Genomic DNA, 16,785 nt, shown 5'->3' with positions numbered 1-16,785 from the left:
CAGAGATTTGACGCTGCACTGCGACACCAGGAGGCCTCTGCACTGTTGTCCTCCTCATCTTCCTGTCCAGCTGAGCTCCATTTCAAAGATTCCAAACAGTTTCCTCCTCCATTTATTCCCTGGGGAGGAACAGACCAGCCCCCATAAGAGCTAGGTGTTTCATCTGCAAGATGATAAAAGCTTCAGGGAAATTCCATGTGTTCCTTTTTTGAGCGTCATCTTCTCTGGTGCCCTTTTTTCTAAGTTGTGTCCATGTTATGTTTTTTGAAACTTTTTGTCTTCATCAGGGTTGTGCTGTTGTTATAATTTATTCATTTTGGCTTTGTTATTGTACTTACCTTGACATGTTTAGATGTTTTCCTCTTATCTAAGGGCGTTCCAGGGTGTGTTTCAGACTTATCTCTGGAATTCCGCAGTGTGGCTCTTCTAAATTTACTTGATCAGCCGTTTTTTTAAAATTTTGCAGCATCCAGCAATTATGGCCTTACCAGTTTGTTCACAGCCTCAAATTTTGGTGTGAATAACAGAATCTGTGCTTGTGCGCGCACAGCTTGCTGTCATGTGAAGTGAACGTTTGTCTCCCTTGGCTTTAGAAACCCATGCACTGCGCTCCCTTCTGTGGCCACTAGGGAGCATCGCAGGCACAGTGAACTGTTAACGTACAGCACAGGTTCTTCGTTCAGGGCTTATTATCTTTAGATTTTCTGTATGGAGCGTATGTTTACTAACCAGATGGTTGTAGTTTACATTAGTCTGTAGTAAAAATCTATCTCTGTGCGATGTCCCAATACTCCAGCTGCTACATCTGACAACATGCATTTCAATTTGGTATTGAATATAACATGTGGTTGTTCATATATGAATATACAGTTCTGCATATATTTAAGTGTTGTATATTAAAACCAGTGTTAGGCCAATGAAGCCACGTTGAGGGCGGATGGATGTCTACGTGTTTGTGACCTTTTGGGCTCTACCAACACTATAGCTGGCGGACAAGTTTGAGCCTTCAGCTTGAATTCTTTTTTGCTTTAAAGAAAGTACAGTAGTTGGACCTCGATTTATGCTTTGTTGTTGGCGTCCAAGCCCTCTCGATGACTAAAATGTGAGGACCTCAGAGGGCTTTACTTTTCTTCATAATCTCCAAGAATGTAAGAGACTTCATCAAGCCGTCCTTGATTCATTCTTCTTTCATCTACTGCAGCTACTGTTGTCCGTTTCAGCAGATGAACTATAGCTAGCTAGATAGCGCCGTGCCTTAGATGCTGTGTTACTGTTAACTAAAGAAACTTAAAAAAAAACTCAACAGTGTCCTTACCTTGGCCTCTGACAATCAAGTCCTTTGTGAATAATGCTCCTGCTTATTCCCCAAGTAACATTTGTACTGTAAATATATATTCAAAAGTGTTTGGAGATGAAATAAACTGTTAATAAAGTCTCGCAAAACTAGACTTGAGATTGCCACCGTCTTTTATTCTTCATCACTCAAGAATACATCTGTTGGTTATATTTCAACATTGGCCACTCCAAAGCTAGAATACGTTTCAAAGCAAGTGTGTTGCATCTCTACTGTACGTTATATGCAGATACACAATTCAAGCAAGACAACCTCTCACTGTAAAGAGATGGCTAAAAAATGGTTGTAAGCTGCAGTTAAATCTTTTATGTTGCTTTCTCTCAGGTGGGGATCTCATGAGCAGCTCACAGCTTCTTAGCGCAGTCGGGACAGTAGACGTGATCTCCGTTGATGACAAAGCGCTTGTTGGCCAAGGTTAGGCAGCACTTCTTGCAGTTGAAGCAGTAGTCATGCCAGGAGTAGCCCTCGTAGTTCACCACGTTGGTGCCACGGCCAAACCCTAGGACGCGCAAGGATGTTGGGGTCAGTGGACGGCACCAAACATTCCAAAACTCTGCCCTTTTATTAGAAAACGAAAATTACTCCATTTTCTTTGTGATTCTTCTAATCTGCTCTGCATCATCAAGGTTGCAGCTATGTCTGTATGCGTATCTCATGTTTCACGTCCTTGCCCCCTAAAACTTTGAAATATCCCTTTATTGTTGGCACTAAGACTAAATTCTTCAGCTTTTGAAAATGCTCCCCAGTCTGATGAAACATCTCAAACTTGGAGTTATAGATATGCCAGCCACATTCCCTGTATGAATATAATGCTCATTGTCTTCCCAGCAGGTTTGAAAGGAAAAGTGCACTTAAAAAAAAAAATGTGTTCATCATCCACAATCCTTCTGTGAAACATGAGCACACATGTCTTTTGCTTTTCTGTGCGTTCTAAAGAGAAAAAAAAACAGTTAGCATGAGGGAGCTAACAATGCACGTCATAGCACACACTTATATTGACTATAAGTCAGTGCACGGTCACGGCATATATAAAACTAGCAGGTACATTCATGATAACATGCAGTGCTTACAGTATTTGCCTTATTTTGATCATTTTAAACATTACCGGAACTTCATTCCTGGGCACATTGATTTCACATCTAGTGCTGCCGTCAACAACAGCATGTCGAGCTTGTGTCTGTTTGTTACTACTAATCATGGCAGACTGTGAGAGCCGCCAACGACGACTACTTTTGGACAAATGAGGATCCAGAACCTTATATTTTTTTTAGCCTGGATATACTGAGGGTGAGCTACAGGTTTAAGAAGCTGAGTTTGCAAGAAGAGAGAGTGAAACCTCGAATGTAGCAGATGGGGCCCAAGTCTTTACACAGCCATGACTTGCGGTGTAAATGTGGAGCTAGTCAAGCTATGCTGACTGTACAAGACAAGTTATAAGTTTGTCTGTTTAGGCTGCATGAGTGTAGAGGGGCGTGGTCACCTAGGCACAGGTGGGTGTGTGTGCTTATGCACACGGAAGACATAAATGGTGAGAGGAGAGAGGAAAGGCTAGGAAGCCGTAATTTGACCATTTTGTTATAAATTTGTCATTTATATTACCACAATTCCTTACACTGCTGCACACCATCTGTAACCACTTCACATGCGAAGTATCTGTTTGCTCTTCCGGTTTAAGCTCGTCATTCATTTTCTATGCCGCTTTTCCTCACTAGGGTTGTGGGGGTATGCTGGAGCCTATCCCAGCTGAGGTCTCATCATTATCAAATGTTATAATAAACCCACTACACCACGGTATCCTGTTCAGTGTCTTTGTTAAGCGTGTCATCAACGCGCCATACCCATCCCCATCCTCTCAGTGGCAAAAAGTACAAGGAGGGCGCAATACCGACAGAAACGGAGGGTGGCATACTGTTACCATGCATGGCAAGGCTTCGCGTGGATGGCGAGGAGGACATTGCGCCAAGCGATTGCATCACAACTGACAAAGAAATGTTAGTGCTAACAAACGCTGCAGTGATAGAAACTTTTTTCCACCTACCCAAAATAAACTGGAGAAGATGCCCCAGATCAGTTGGACCAGACGGACAAGTGTCCATGGAGTTAGTCACCGTGATACTGATTGTGATACATGGAGCACATAGCACATGATATCCGATCACAATCCATCTAGCAGCGTATAAACAACACATGGAATGGGGGCTAAGAATTTACAGATAATTTGGTCTTTTTGTAGTTGTTCATAAGTTAGCTCATATTTCCTATTGCGTTATTTTGAACAGCGCTCGGTAGTGGCGTGAGCCGATGCACAACTACAGAGAAATAGTTCTTTGTGCCAGCTGCTACAATAAACAATGTTGCTGTAGCTTGGTTTATATACAGGTCAGTTACGTAAATAGAACATTGTTGGCGTTTTTTAAGTTTTTTTTTATGGCTTTATTGTTGAAATAAATGTGTCCTGTTACATGCATTAGCTCCTGTCTTCAGAATGCGCAGAAAAGAGAGACGTGTGATCTTGATTGTGGATGATGGACATTCTTCCTTGAATGTAACAATGTTCATTAGTGTAGTTCTCGATGTTGTGATGGGTGATTTTAATGGAGCTAGGTAAGGATATTACAACTATATCTCAGTATGATGCCTATAGGTGGGCATCGAGGGAAAGGCTTCTTGAGACGTCATCTGTACTTCTGTGAAGAATGTGTCGGACGTTTCGCTCCTCATCCGAAGAGCTTCGTCAGCGAACTAATAAGTGCTGGTAGCCTAGGCCTTAAATACAGTAAGAGTGGGCGGAATTGGTGTGCCATCACCCTCCTTCTATTGATTCCTTACACTAAGCCTAGGCGGAGTAGTGGTCTAATCCTCTCCTGCCATTGGCACCTCCGAACAAAGGGAAGTGTAGCTCCCTGTAGTTGGGTATGAACGACTCTGATACTGGCTCGTTAGCATCTATTGTTCTGGCTCGGCCCTAGCTTCACCTCATTTGCAAGACTAAGAGCTGTGGGTTTTGGTCTCAGTAACCTGCTGAACACAGGGTCCAAATTAAACCTCAAACCACCATTCCGATTCAATGATGGGTTCTGTTGTTTGACAAAAATAGCTTCCTTTACTCCTCTTTCAAACCATCTGTTTTCTTTGGCCAAAATCTTTACCTCGCTGTCCTCAAAAGAGTGATTGGTTGCTTTAAGGTGTAGATGTACTGCTGATTGAGGCCCACTAGAATTGTCCCTGCGATGTTGATAAAGCCTTTTTTGGAGCATTTGCTTAGTTTCCCCAATGTAGTGCTCTTTGCATTCCTCATCTTTACAGTGGATGGAATAGACCACATTGCTCTGTTTTTGGTTTGGAGCCTTGTCTTTAGGATGCACTCATTTTTGTCTCAGGGTATTTACTGGTTTGAAATAGGTAGGAATTTTATGTTGCCATAAGATCCTCTGGAGTTTTTCGGAGACCCCCGCTACATAAGGGACTACCACTCATCTCCTTTTTGCTTCTGTGGGCTTTTGGGTTTCTTTCCCTACTCTCTTCCTTTGACATTTGTTAAAAGCCCACCGCGGGTACCCACAGGTTGAGAGCGCTCTCTGGACATGTTGTGTCTCCTTTTTCCTTCCCTCGGCACTAGTTGGTATTTGTTCCGCTCTATGTTGGAGGGTCCTAATAACCCCTAGTTTATGTTGTAGTGGATGGTTTGATTCAAAAAGCAGGTATTGGTCAGTGTGTGTGGGCTTTCTAAAGACCTCTGTAAGTAGCTGTCTGTCCTCTCCTATAATTACCTTGCAGTCTAAGAAGGCTAGTTGGTTCTCTTTAGCGTCCTCGCGAGTAAATTTGATATTGATACAGATGTGAAAAGTGAAATCACATCATAAGAGGAAACTTTGGTGTCTTATGATGTGACTTCACTTCATAAGAGGAAACTTTGGTGTCTTATGATGTGACTTCACTTCTCACATCTGTCCCCACCTCAGCAGCAGTGTCGGTGGTGAGGAAGAGACTGCTCGAGGACTCAACTCTGCATTGGAGAACAAAACTTAGTGCTGACCACATCTGCCAATTATTGGAAATTTGCCTTAACACTACATATTTTCAGTTTAGAGGGAAATTTTACAGACAAATTCATGGTTGTGCTATGGGCTCACCAGTCTCACCCATAGTGGCGAATCTGTACATGGAAGAGATGGAGAAACAGGCTCTCACATCCTTCTCAGGGACAAAACCAAGGCACTGGTTTAGATACGTGGATGACACCTTTGTCATAATCAAAAAACAAGAAATTCAGTCTTTCACAGATCATATCAATGCGGTGGACACCAATATCAAATTTACTCGCGAGGACGCTAAAGAGAACCAACTAGCCTTCTTAGACCGCAAGGTAATTATAGGAGAGGACAGACAGCTACTTCCAGAGGTCTTTAGAAAGGCCACACACACTGACCAATACCTGCTTTTTGAATCAAACCATCCACTACAACATAAACTTATTATTAAGTTATTAGGGTTATTAGGACCCTCCAACATAGAGCGGAACAAATACCAACTAGTGCCGAGGGAAGGAAAAAGGAGACACAACATGTCCAGAGAGCGCTCTCAACCTGTGGGTACCCGCGGTGGGCTTTTAACAAATGTCAAAGGAAGAGAGTAGGGAAAGAAACCCAAAAGCCCACAGAAGCAAAAAGGAGAGGAGTGGTAGTCCATTATGTAGCGGGGGTCTCCGAAAAACTCCAGAGGATCTTATGGCAACACAAAATTCCTACCTATTTCAAACCAGTAAATACCCTGAGACAAAAATGAGTGCATCCTAAAGACAAGGCTCCAAACCAAAAACAGAGCAATGTGGTCTATTCCATCCACTGTAAAGATGAGGAATGCAAAGAGCACTACATTGGGGAAACTAAGCAAATGCTCCAAAAAAGGCTTTATCAACATCGCAGGGACAATTCTAGTGGGCCTCAATCAGCAGTACATCTACACCTTAAAGCAACCAATCACTCTTTTGAGGACAGTGAGGTAAAGATTTTGGCCAAAGAAAACAGATGGTTTGAAAGAGGAGTAAAGGAAGCTATTTTTGTCAAACAACAGAACCCATCATTGAATCGGAATGGTGGTTTGAGGTTTAATTTGGACCCTGAGTTCAGCAGGTTACTGAGACCAAAACCCACAGCTCTTAGTCTTGCAAATGAGGTGGAGCCAGGGCCGAGCCAGAACAATAGATGCTCACGAGCCAGTATCAGAGTCGTTCATACCCAACTACAGGGAGCTACACTTCCCTTTGACACTTCCCTTTGTTCGGAGGTGCTAATGGCAGGAGAGGATTAGACCACTACTCCGCCGAGGCTTAGTGTAAGGAACCAATAGGAGGAGGGTGTTGGCACACCAATTCCGCCCACTCTTACTGTATTTAAGGCCTAGGCTACCAGCACTTATTAGTTCGCTGACGAAGCTCTTCGGATGAGGAGCGAAACGTCCGACACATTCTTCACAGAAGTACAGATGACGTCTCAAGAAGCCTTTCCCTCGATGGACAACTCCTGTACGACAGAGCCTACACAGACGTATAGGTGGGCATTTTTATAAATTACAATTTTTTTTATTTTTTTTAAACAATTTTTGTTAAGGTAGTATGCTTAATATTTTCCACATTATTTTAAAGACATCATAAATGCTCTAATTCATGTCTCTATTCAGTTAACAGCCAAGTCTCCTATAGTCACCAGGTGCGTGGTCTACTAAAGAAAAAAAAAAGCAGATTTGTCAAGTTAGTGCCGGCTCAAAAAACATTTGCTCTAACAGCTGCGGCTATAGACGACCTCCTCGTGTAATTCTTTTTTTTAATGATTAATTCCACAAGATAGCAGTAGCTGCATTTCAAGTATCATGCATCCAGCAGGTTTATCTTCTTTTGCATACACTTTCAAGTATTGCTCCTCAGTTGTTCTCAACTCATGCGTGTTACACTTGCTGTATGCTTGTTGACATTAATGGTGGCCGAGCAGCAGTTTGCTCCATATTGATATCACTACATTGGTTGTGTTGCTGCTGTGCTGTTCAGTAAACGTGTTAATTCAAGTCATCCCTCGATGCATGTACCATAATGTTTGTGCATGCTGGGTCACACCTGTGATAGGGTTCTTGCAGCCATGGCACTTCTTGGCCACGTCACTCTTGAAACAGTCCACGCAGTAAAAGGCGTTCTCGTGGGAGGTGAAGCGAGTGCCTGACAGTGGCTTACTGCAGCTACGGCACACGAAACACTCGGAGTGCCAGGGCTGGTCCTGGTAGCTGATCCCTCCGGAAGTGATGGGCTAAGATACAAAGTTTTATATTTGTATACAGTCGTTTTGCAGTTTCACCAATTCTAATAGCAAGACAGGAAACTCTTTCAACTTGTACCTGCTTGCAGTGGAAGCACTTCTTAGCAAACTTCTTGTCATGGCAGGGTGCACAGTAGATGTCGTCACCCTTGGTCAGGAAGCTCTGCGTGCGGATGGGCTGCTTGCACTCGAAGCAGGTGAAGCAGTCCTCGTGCCACACTTTGTTCTTATACTCCACGCTCTTGGTGCCTGGAACACATGTAGGAAGTGTTGGAACAGAACCCTGACCTCAACCTGAACACTGGAGATGGGTCGTGGATTGTGCCTACAGCATGACCCACAAATGACCCAAAACAGTCAAGGCAACAAAGAAGTGGCTCAAAAAGAAGAACATTACGATCCTTCAGCGATTTTGACATCAGCTTAAGTGTGAGGGTGTCATGCAGTGCTTCACAATGTCATTGTACATGTTGGAATTCAATTTTCTCTTCATGAACTGCAGATCCCCAGTTTCGGGAGCACTCATGCAGCCCCAGACCATGATGCTACCACCACTGCGCTTGAGTGCAAGTTGACTCAATACTGCTATACACGCTGTACACTGAATAATGTACTGTACAGTATATACAAGTTTACTTTCAATAGTACTGTATTGTGCAGATGTAGCTCATATTTGATACAGTATACTGGTCTTGAATTTCCACATGGAATGACTTCCAAGTTGTCTCCAAAGACCCACCTGGCATGACCACCTTGTAGCATCCCTGGCAGCGGTTGCCGTCGGTTACCGAGCTACACTTGCCACACATGATCTTGCCATCATCCCTGGGCATGAAGGGCTCGTTGGCCAGTGGCTTGTAGCACTTGGTGCAACGGAAGCAGTCCTCGTGCCAGTGGCGGTTCTTGTGATGCAGTTCCTGCACAGGGAGGGAGTCGTGAGGAAAAGGTCAGCGAAGGCTCCGGAAAGATCTGCGATGCTTCGAGGCTTCTTTATTGCTTTTGCCAAGCAGCAGGCGAGAGGTATCACTCTAATGGCAGTTTGTTAGGTCACAGGGCCGTTCCGTTAAAACAGTGCTTCTCAATTAATTTCTGTCATGCCCCCCATCAAATCTGATGTTCCTTATTGCTGCTCAGTGTTTCAGTGAAAACTTTGGCAAGAGATGTCAGTTCAATACCAGCTTTTGCATGTGTTTGTTTGACAATCCACTTCTTACCTTGGAGTCGGCACCGATGGGTCGCCTGCACTCAGCACACGTGTTGGCGCACACTTTGTCAAAGCACTTGGTGCACACGTGCTTGTCATCCTTCTTCACATACTTCTTCCCATGCAGGTTGTCACGACAGTAGAAGCAGTCGAAACGGTCCGTCATGGTGGAGGTTAAGTAGCTCCTGGGACCTGCGATATAGGCAACATTTAGAACTTTGTCCTTACATCCCAAATGGGGAACATTTCAATACAAGGCCACTAGTAAGAACTTTATAATAAGACTGATAAACTCTCCATTGTAATGTAATACATACAGTACTGTATATACTCGGGGTGCTCCCATCGATCGGCCACAGATCTGTATCGGACGATTGCCGTCAAAAAGCATGGTATCGGCATATCCCGATACTTGCTTTAAAACGCCGATCCCCTACGCCCCCATTGCAGCAGCCAGCCTATAGCGACCGTCTCCCGCCCATTTTGCCTCCACAAAGCCGAAACAAGCATGTCTGCCTTGTGGGACTTCCTGTCGTTGTGAGATTGGTGTAAGTTTTGCACCCTGAAAAACACGCTTGAAAAAGCTTTAGTTTGGGGTGGCATTTGGGGCACTGGCACTTGGCAGGGTCTGATGAATTTTCACGGCTTGCGATGTGATCATCGGCCGGTTGGGCAACGGCTAAGTAGGCAAGACATGGGACACGCGCCTGATATAGCCCAAAAAAGTGATTGGATTTGTCGGACCTGTGGATGAAACAGGGTTTGCCGACTGACTGGGTGCTGCTGGAGTGCCATCAAGCTGCTCTTGCATCCAAAGTCTCCTTAAAGAAGGCGTCTGATCCTCAAATATGTTTTTGTCTAAATGTATTGTTCCCCTTTCATATCATACAGCCTAGGAGCCCTCCACGACGACATGACAGGTTTTCAGTTAATAATGTGAGAACACTAGAAAGAAATGCAAGTTGTGGGTTGTGGATACCAGCATTTTGTTCATGTTCTGGTAAAACAAACATTGGCTTTGTTTGGGTTGAAATAAGATATAAAAATAAGCCTTGTTTTAAATGTTTTTATTTTAAAATGTACACTTAATCTATGTGATTGATGATTTCACTCATGGATGATTGGTATCGGCAGCATAAAGACCTGATATTCATAAACCTGATATATGAATCTGTATCCTGCTGTGTGGGGCAGCAAAGCCCTCAGCCCAAAGTTGCTAAAGACACAGTGTGGTGATCATGACAAGTGTGTGCCATTTTTGGGGCATTGTCATGCTACACATGATTGATGGTGCCCCCAAAATTCTGCCTAGAAATAAGCGACCACTATAATGTGAAATTAATTCTGTTGTTGTATATTGTTGCTTAAAATTGGTTTTATAATCAGTTAAAATTAAACTAGATGAAAACAATTTTCATCATAATCCGCAGTGAATTCCTTGTCGGTCGACTATCCCTGTCCTTTTCCCGACTACGCGGTGCAGCAAGGACACAGCGTGGCAAGTGTGTGATATTTAAAATGTTTTTTTATGCGGCTTGGGGGTACCAACGATTGATGCAGACTTACCAACTCTGCCTAGCAACAAGCAAACTATCAAAGTGCTCAAAAAATTCTGTTGATGTGGAAAATTTGTTGTGAAGTTTTGTAATGAAGGACGTAAACTAATTGTTACAATTTGTCAGGTTTTTTTTTTATAGTAGTGATTCATTTGCGATTTAATTATTTGCTGACATTCTCTTCTGTATCAGGCAGCAAGGAAATAGTTTAGTGATTGTGGTCAAGTGTATGCTGCCTTTGTTTATTTGTAAGCTTTTTGAAGAGGCTTGGGGGCACCCATGATTGATACTACACAGCAAATTCTGACTGGCAACAGGCAGTCACGATAACACAAAATTCAGTTGACTTTGTTGTTTGTAAAATTTGTTGTAACATTTTAAAATGAATAAACTAATTAGTGTTTTTTTCTGTAGTGTAGTGTAGCTTCCGTAGGATGTAGCCTACCCAATGGTTGCTGCCCTACCCATATTAAAATCCCATTCAGTGATATAAATCACCAAGGAGCAAAAAGAAAGTCTCCATGCAAAGACTACATCTGCCTCAGAGAGGTCCAACCCAAACTTAAGGCTACGTCATATCATTGGGGTGCTGCTTTGTAGCTGTCAGCGTTCCTGCTCTACCGTCACAGGAATGCAGACAGACGGCGGAAAGAAAGTTTGTATATGTTTGTGTCTGGGGAAAAAAAGGATTCACCCACTTAATTTTAAAACAGCTACAACGGGATTAATGTGGTCAACGAAGTCATGGCATTTGGCTTTAGTTGCCTTGGCAACAGGGAAAACATATAACACGGGTGCAGCTATTTAAGTGGGATGTGCTTAACATCCCTCTCAGAGTGTGTAATGCCGCCCCGGTGCTGTGCGTGGGTGTGTGTTTGAAGCATGATATCAATGTGCAACTGTGTCCAGAGGAGATAAAGTCGGGACTTGAGCACTGACTCGTGGGCCTCCATCAATCCTCACATTCATTGCGGTGCTGTAAAGCCTCACGCAGCAGCAAATCACACAGTCGGGCCTCATTTGTTGATCTTTTATAGACCAAAGGTTCTATTTAATGCCCCCAGCCCTCCTCAGGGGTGTGCAGGGCGGGTGGTGCCATGCAGCTATTGTGTCTCCAGTGGGGACGGCTTCCAGTAGTTTAGCTTTAATCTTTGTTCCAAAGCGCATGACAGCTGACCGCTGCTATGTGTCTGGACTAAGCTGAGGGGTGCAGTGGTCCTCTCTAGTTAGAAAGGTCAGAGCGAGACCAGTTTGTGTGGTGAGTCACGACAACACAATGTTGGAGTTAGACTTTTGTTATTAAATGAAATGAAACATGATGTGATCTCATCTGGTCTTATGTGCAGCAGTCTTATGTTCCTGACTTCTTGTGGTGTTGGGCAGATGTTCTTGCATGAGGTTGACCTTTCCCTCATCAGCTTCTCTATTCTTGACCCTGGGCCAAAATATTTGTTTTGAAAGGTCACAATGACCTTCTAATCAATCCGCTCATTCTCGAGTGCGGAGTGGCCTGCATTGCTTCTAGAACTGTTTGAACATTGGTTACAAATATTACGTCCTAATCTTACTGCTGCAGGATGACACTTTTATCATGATACAACACATTTGATCTTTTTAAAGTGCAAGAAGAACATCAAACATTTATTTTAGGCAGACACAAGACACAGAATAGCATTGTTGTGAACGCCAGTCTCTTAGCATTCATTAAAAAGTCAGATGCTGAATACTCATGCTCACTAAGAACAAATCAATCATCAATGGTGTGGATGTTCGTTTCTCAGCAGTAATACAAAAATAGCATTTCATTAGTGGAAATGATGAAGTAGCTCATGTGCTGACAGTGTATTGGTTTACTGAATCTTATCCTACAAGAATCAATGCGTGTCTCTCAGCATTCACACATTCAGTCATTTCATTCATTTTCGTCACATTAAATCAGGGGTGTCCAAAGTGCGGCCAAGTGGTCATTTGAGGCCTGTGGTTGTTTTTTTTTTCTTGGCCTGCAGCACATTCTAAAAATATAATTTAACAAGAAAACTAAAAGGAAAATATCAAAAATGAAGTAATTTTACAATAATAATGTGAAAATATTAAGACAAAAAAAATTTGTAATCTAGCGAGAAAAAAGTTTCAATTTTTGCAAGAATAAACTTTTAATATTATGAGGAAAAATAATCATTTTAGTAGCATAGAGTTGATTTTTACATTTTTTTTTTATTTAAGCCGTAATCTGAGACACAAACAAAACAAAATGAAGTTGTAATTTTTGTAAAATCGGGTTGGGGATGAAGTTATAATATTATAAATGTTACGAGAATAAAGTCAATATTAAAAGAAAAAAATTTACGAAGATTATTTCAATTTGGAAAATTCAGTTCATACTAGGGCCGCACGGTGGCCTAGTGGTTAGCATGTTGGCCACACAGTCAGGAGATCAAACCTCTGTTGGGGAATCTCTGTGTGGAGTTTGAATGTTCTCCCCGGGCGTGGGTTTTCTCCGGTTTGTCCTAACAAGGGTCGCGGGGGCATGCTGGAGCCTATCCCAGCTGACTTTGGGCGAAAAGCGGGGTACACCCTGGACTGGTCGCCAGCCAATCACAGGGCAAATATAGACAAACAACAATAAACATTCACACTCACATTCATATCTATGGACAATTTAGAGTCTCCAATTAACCCAACATGCATATTTTTGGAGTGTGGGAGGTATACAAACTACTTCTGCACACTATAAAGCCATCACATTCAGTATCTATTGTCATTAGTGTCTGGAAGCATTCACAAAAAATTTCCCAGCAAAATGAAAATAGCGAAAGAGGTTCCAATTTTCAAAAACTTTTAATTTACAAATTATCGACCAGTTTCCTTGTTACCCCCATTTTCCACAATGATGGAGAAGCTATTTAACAACAGGTTGGACAAATTTATGAATACAAATGAAGTACTAGCAGGTAGTTAATACGCATACAGAGCTAACATTTCAACTTCTATGGCACTGATGGAAATCACGGAGGAAATCACTACTGCTATAGACCACAGAAGGTGTGCAGTTGCAGTATTTATGGATCTTACAAAAGCCTTCCAGACAATTCATCACAATATTTTAACAACGAAGTGAGAAAGTTACAGAATCAGAGGATTAGTCTTGAATTGGGTTAAAAGCTACCTAGAAAACATGAAGCAATTTGTAAAGCTAGGAGAATACACATCTGGGAGTTTGAATATTACGTGTGGAGTACCCCGGGGGTCAATACTGGGACCAAAACTGTTCAATTTGTACATCAATGACAACATTTGTAAAGCAACAAAGGATTTAAAGTTGGTATTATTTGCAGATGATGCCACTGCCTTTTGTTGTGGGGAAAACACACAAGAACTCATTAAAAAGGTGAAAGATGAAAAGGTCATATTAAAGTCATGGTTTGACAGAAACAGATTATCTTTGAATTTAAGTAAAAATAAAATACAGTAGACGCCCCTACAACGTAAATAAACCGTTCCAAGAACCTTTATGTTATAGGGATTTTATGTTATACGAAGCGTAAAATACATGTAAATAACCTAATCCGTTCCAAGATCTTCTCAAACTCACACCTTTGGGCCTTCAAAATATTCAAAGTCCACCAAATATGGTGGGAAAATATAAGAAAACAGCATAAACATAGTAGAGTAACATTCCAATATAAAATAAGGTAAATAAGGTATAATGTTCGATGGGGAACGGCCGTATAGTCTAGCAACATCACTTCATTTCATACCACCATCACGCTTCTGGATCATTTCCTGCTTTGTTTCGATCGACAACTTTTCCCTTTTTTTCTTCTCACTTACACTTGGTTTAGGGCCCATGACTCCGGTAATTTTAACACAAATAAAAGTAAACAAATTAAGAAGAGATTTCAATGCATGCAAACTAGTTTAAGGGCGACTAAGATGAGGAAGGGAGCTCACACACAAATATGGATGCACTGGATAAGTCAGCCAATGAGATAAGAGCGTAGGCGGTGCCCCGATCATCAGCCAATGAGATGAGAGCGTAGGCGGTGCCCCGATAATCAGCCAATGAGAGCATGAAGCGTCAGAATTTGTGGATAACTTCCTGCTTCCTTTCGATCGACAACTTTTCCCTTTTTTCTTACCACTTACACTTGGTTTAGGGCCCATGACTACGGTAATTTTAACACAAATAAAAGTAAACAAATTGAGAAGAGATTTCAATGCGTGCAAACTAGTTTAAGGGAGACTAAGATCAGGAAGGGAGCTCACACACAAACTGGACACGCTGGATAAGTCAGCCAATGAAATAAGAGCGTAGGCGGTGCCCCAATCATCAGCCAATGAGATAAGAGCATAGGTGGTGCCCCGATAATCAGCTAATGAGAGTGTGAAGCCAGAAGGCGTCACCAAGTGTACTCTGTTAGTCTCTCTGTCGCTTGCACGGACTTGACGCTTTACGTTATATGGAATTCCTTATGTAATACAATGTGAAAAATTTACATAAATTCTTTACATTCAGTGGAATTTATGTAAAAGGAGGTTTACGTTATGCGAGGTACTACTATAATGCTATTTGGAAATAGCAGAAAGGACACGTACGACCAAATACAAATAGACCAAGTGGACATTGAAAGGGTGAATGAAAACACATTTTTGGAGATCATAATAGATTAAAAAATGAGCTGGAAATCTCACAACAAAACAAAAGGTGGCGAGAAACACTCCAGTATTGAATAAAGCAAAATGTGTTCTTGATGAAAAACCAACTGTTCTTTGGTGTGAGCATATCTAACATATTGTGTGGAGATATGGGGCGATCATGAGAGAAGCAACCTTCCCTCACTCACTGTACTGCAAAAAAGATGGGTGAGGATCATTCATAATGCCAAGTATAGAGAACATACAAATCCTTTATTTTTAAAATCACACATTTTCAAATTTGCTAAATTGCTAAAATAATGCATAAAGTCAACGATAACTAGCTACCCAAAAATGTCATACAATACTTCTCTACAAGAGAGGAGAAATACGATCTTAGGGAAAACTCAACTTGAAACACTTAGAGTAAATGCGAGAACAAGGCTGAAAAGCCACAGCATTCCAGAATGTGGAATTAAATGATGGAACGGATTGAGTAAGGAACTCAAACAATGTACCAAAACAAAACAAGCAGCTGATGTTTGCTCAATACAAGGCAGAAGAGTCTTGAACTTGCTTTATTATTCTTGTCTTATTTGATTTATGGATTACTATACTGATGATTATATTCTGTTCTGCTTGTTTCTATTTATTATTATTAATTGATTATTACATGGATTATATACTAATTGTGAAAAAATGTTGTTGTCACATTACCTTATTATTATTCTATGTATTAAAAATGACATATGGAATACAGGTAGTGAATAATATGTACTGCACTGGGGGGTAGGACTAAATAAGCTTTGCTTCTTCTGACTCCTTTTGGACGTGTGGAAGTGTGAAAGAATGATTCATGAGATGTATTCCATTGGAACCTTCATGTTCAAATAAACTAAACCAAACTAAACAAACTGAAACTAGACTAAAAGAATTATTTTCAGTGCAGAATGGCATTAGTGTAGACTCTTATCTGCTAGCATTCACACAACTACACTAAACCTTCATATTCTCACTATAAAGTAATCCCGCGAGCATTAACACTTGTTTAGCAGTCATACTTTGGACACCAAATAGCACTGGTGTTGATACATATTTGCACAACTATTAGAAGTCATTTGCTAGATATTCCTATGTTTACCTTGAAGAAATCATATGCCCACGTGTGTGAGTGCTGGTCTCTCAGCATTCACACAAAACAAAAGTTTGATGCACATTAACGTTAATTTGAATGTATGTCTCTCAGAATTGACAAAGTACATGTGTTCGAGATACATTAATGTTCATTTGAAGCTTGTCTCTCAGCATTCAAAGTAAAATGTGTTTGATGCACATTAACATTCATTTCAATGCTTGTCTCTCAGCAGTCAAACACAATAGCGTACATTCATGATCTCTCCTCCGATCTACTTCACCTATAAATGCACTAAAAGTGTTGTCTAGCATACCTGAGTGCCTGTAGAATGTCATGTTGCTTCCCGACCTAGGAAAAGCGGAGTTGAAAAAAGATGAAAGCACCTACAGAGCTTCAAACCTGTAGAGAATGCATGTGCTTTGGTTAGAGGGGGCTGTATATACACCCCTGTACACACACCCACCGAGCCCCCAGCCTTTACCCTGTGCTCCTTTTTAGGCTATGCTTTGGAGAATAGAGTGGAGAGATTAGCTGTTGGTGATTGAATTCTACGGCTGTAAGAGGTTAAAAATAACAGTCACTCTGAAAGGTTTTGA

The 16,785-nt window shown here is 41.6% G+C and overlaps 2 protein-coding genes across 15 annotated transcripts in view; one reads left to right on the top strand and one right to left on the bottom strand.

The window, feature by feature from the left end:
• The window catches only part of map7d3 (MAP7 domain containing 3), a 33,208-nt gene extending 30,290 nt beyond the window's left edge, over positions 1–2,918 (top strand). For 2 of the 14 annotated variants that reach the window (XM_054792816.1, XM_054792814.1), the window contains exon 20: positions 4–2,914. In XM_054792816.1, the coding sequence (XP_054648791.1) occupies positions 4–11 (8 nt within the window). In that variant the 3' untranslated portion in view covers positions 12–2,914. Of the gene's footprint in view, positions 1–3 lie in introns of all 14 variants that reach the window. The other 12 variants (XM_054792819.1, XM_054792820.1, XM_054792817.1 and 9 more) reach the window with 9 other exon arrangements.
• fhl1a (four and a half LIM domains 1a) lies at positions 1,460–16,664 on the bottom strand. The gene is made up of 6 exons (XM_054792848.1): positions 16,503–16,664; positions 8,874–9,055; positions 8,399–8,576; positions 7,739–7,908; positions 7,464–7,650; positions 1,460–1,853 (listed from the first exon to the last, which is right to left on the bottom strand). The coding sequence occupies exons 1-6, from the start codon at positions 16,522–16,524 to the stop codon at positions 1,699–1,701; spliced, it is 894 nt and encodes a 297-aa protein (XP_054648823.1). The 5' UTR covers positions 16,525–16,664; the 3' UTR covers positions 1,460–1,698.
• Between the last annotated feature and the right edge of the window lie 121 nt (positions 16,665–16,785).

This window comes from Dunckerocampus dactyliophorus, chromosome 11, assembly GCF_027744805.1.
Source record: "Dunckerocampus dactyliophorus isolate RoL2022-P2 chromosome 11, RoL_Ddac_1.1, whole genome shotgun sequence".
Taxonomy (NCBI): Eukaryota; Metazoa; Chordata; class Actinopteri; order Syngnathiformes; family Syngnathidae; genus Dunckerocampus; species Dunckerocampus dactyliophorus.
This window is presented reverse-complemented; position numbering and strand designations above follow the sequence as displayed.

What these genes read in the sequence shown, in the direction of transcription:
- fhl1a (XM_054792848.1), bottom strand. Translation starts at nt 16,524, where the DNA reads ATGACATTCTACAGGCACTCAG. An exon ending in GACATTCTACAGGCACTCAG is followed by an intron (nt 9,056 to 16,502) that starts GTATGCTAGACA and finishes CCTATATCGCAG; the next exon opens with GTCCCAGGAGCTACTTAACC. An exon ending in CTACAAGGTGGTCATGCCAG is followed by an intron (nt 7,909 to 8,398) that starts GTGGGTCTTTGG and finishes CATGTGTTCCAG; the next exon opens with GCACCAAGAGCGTGGAGTAT.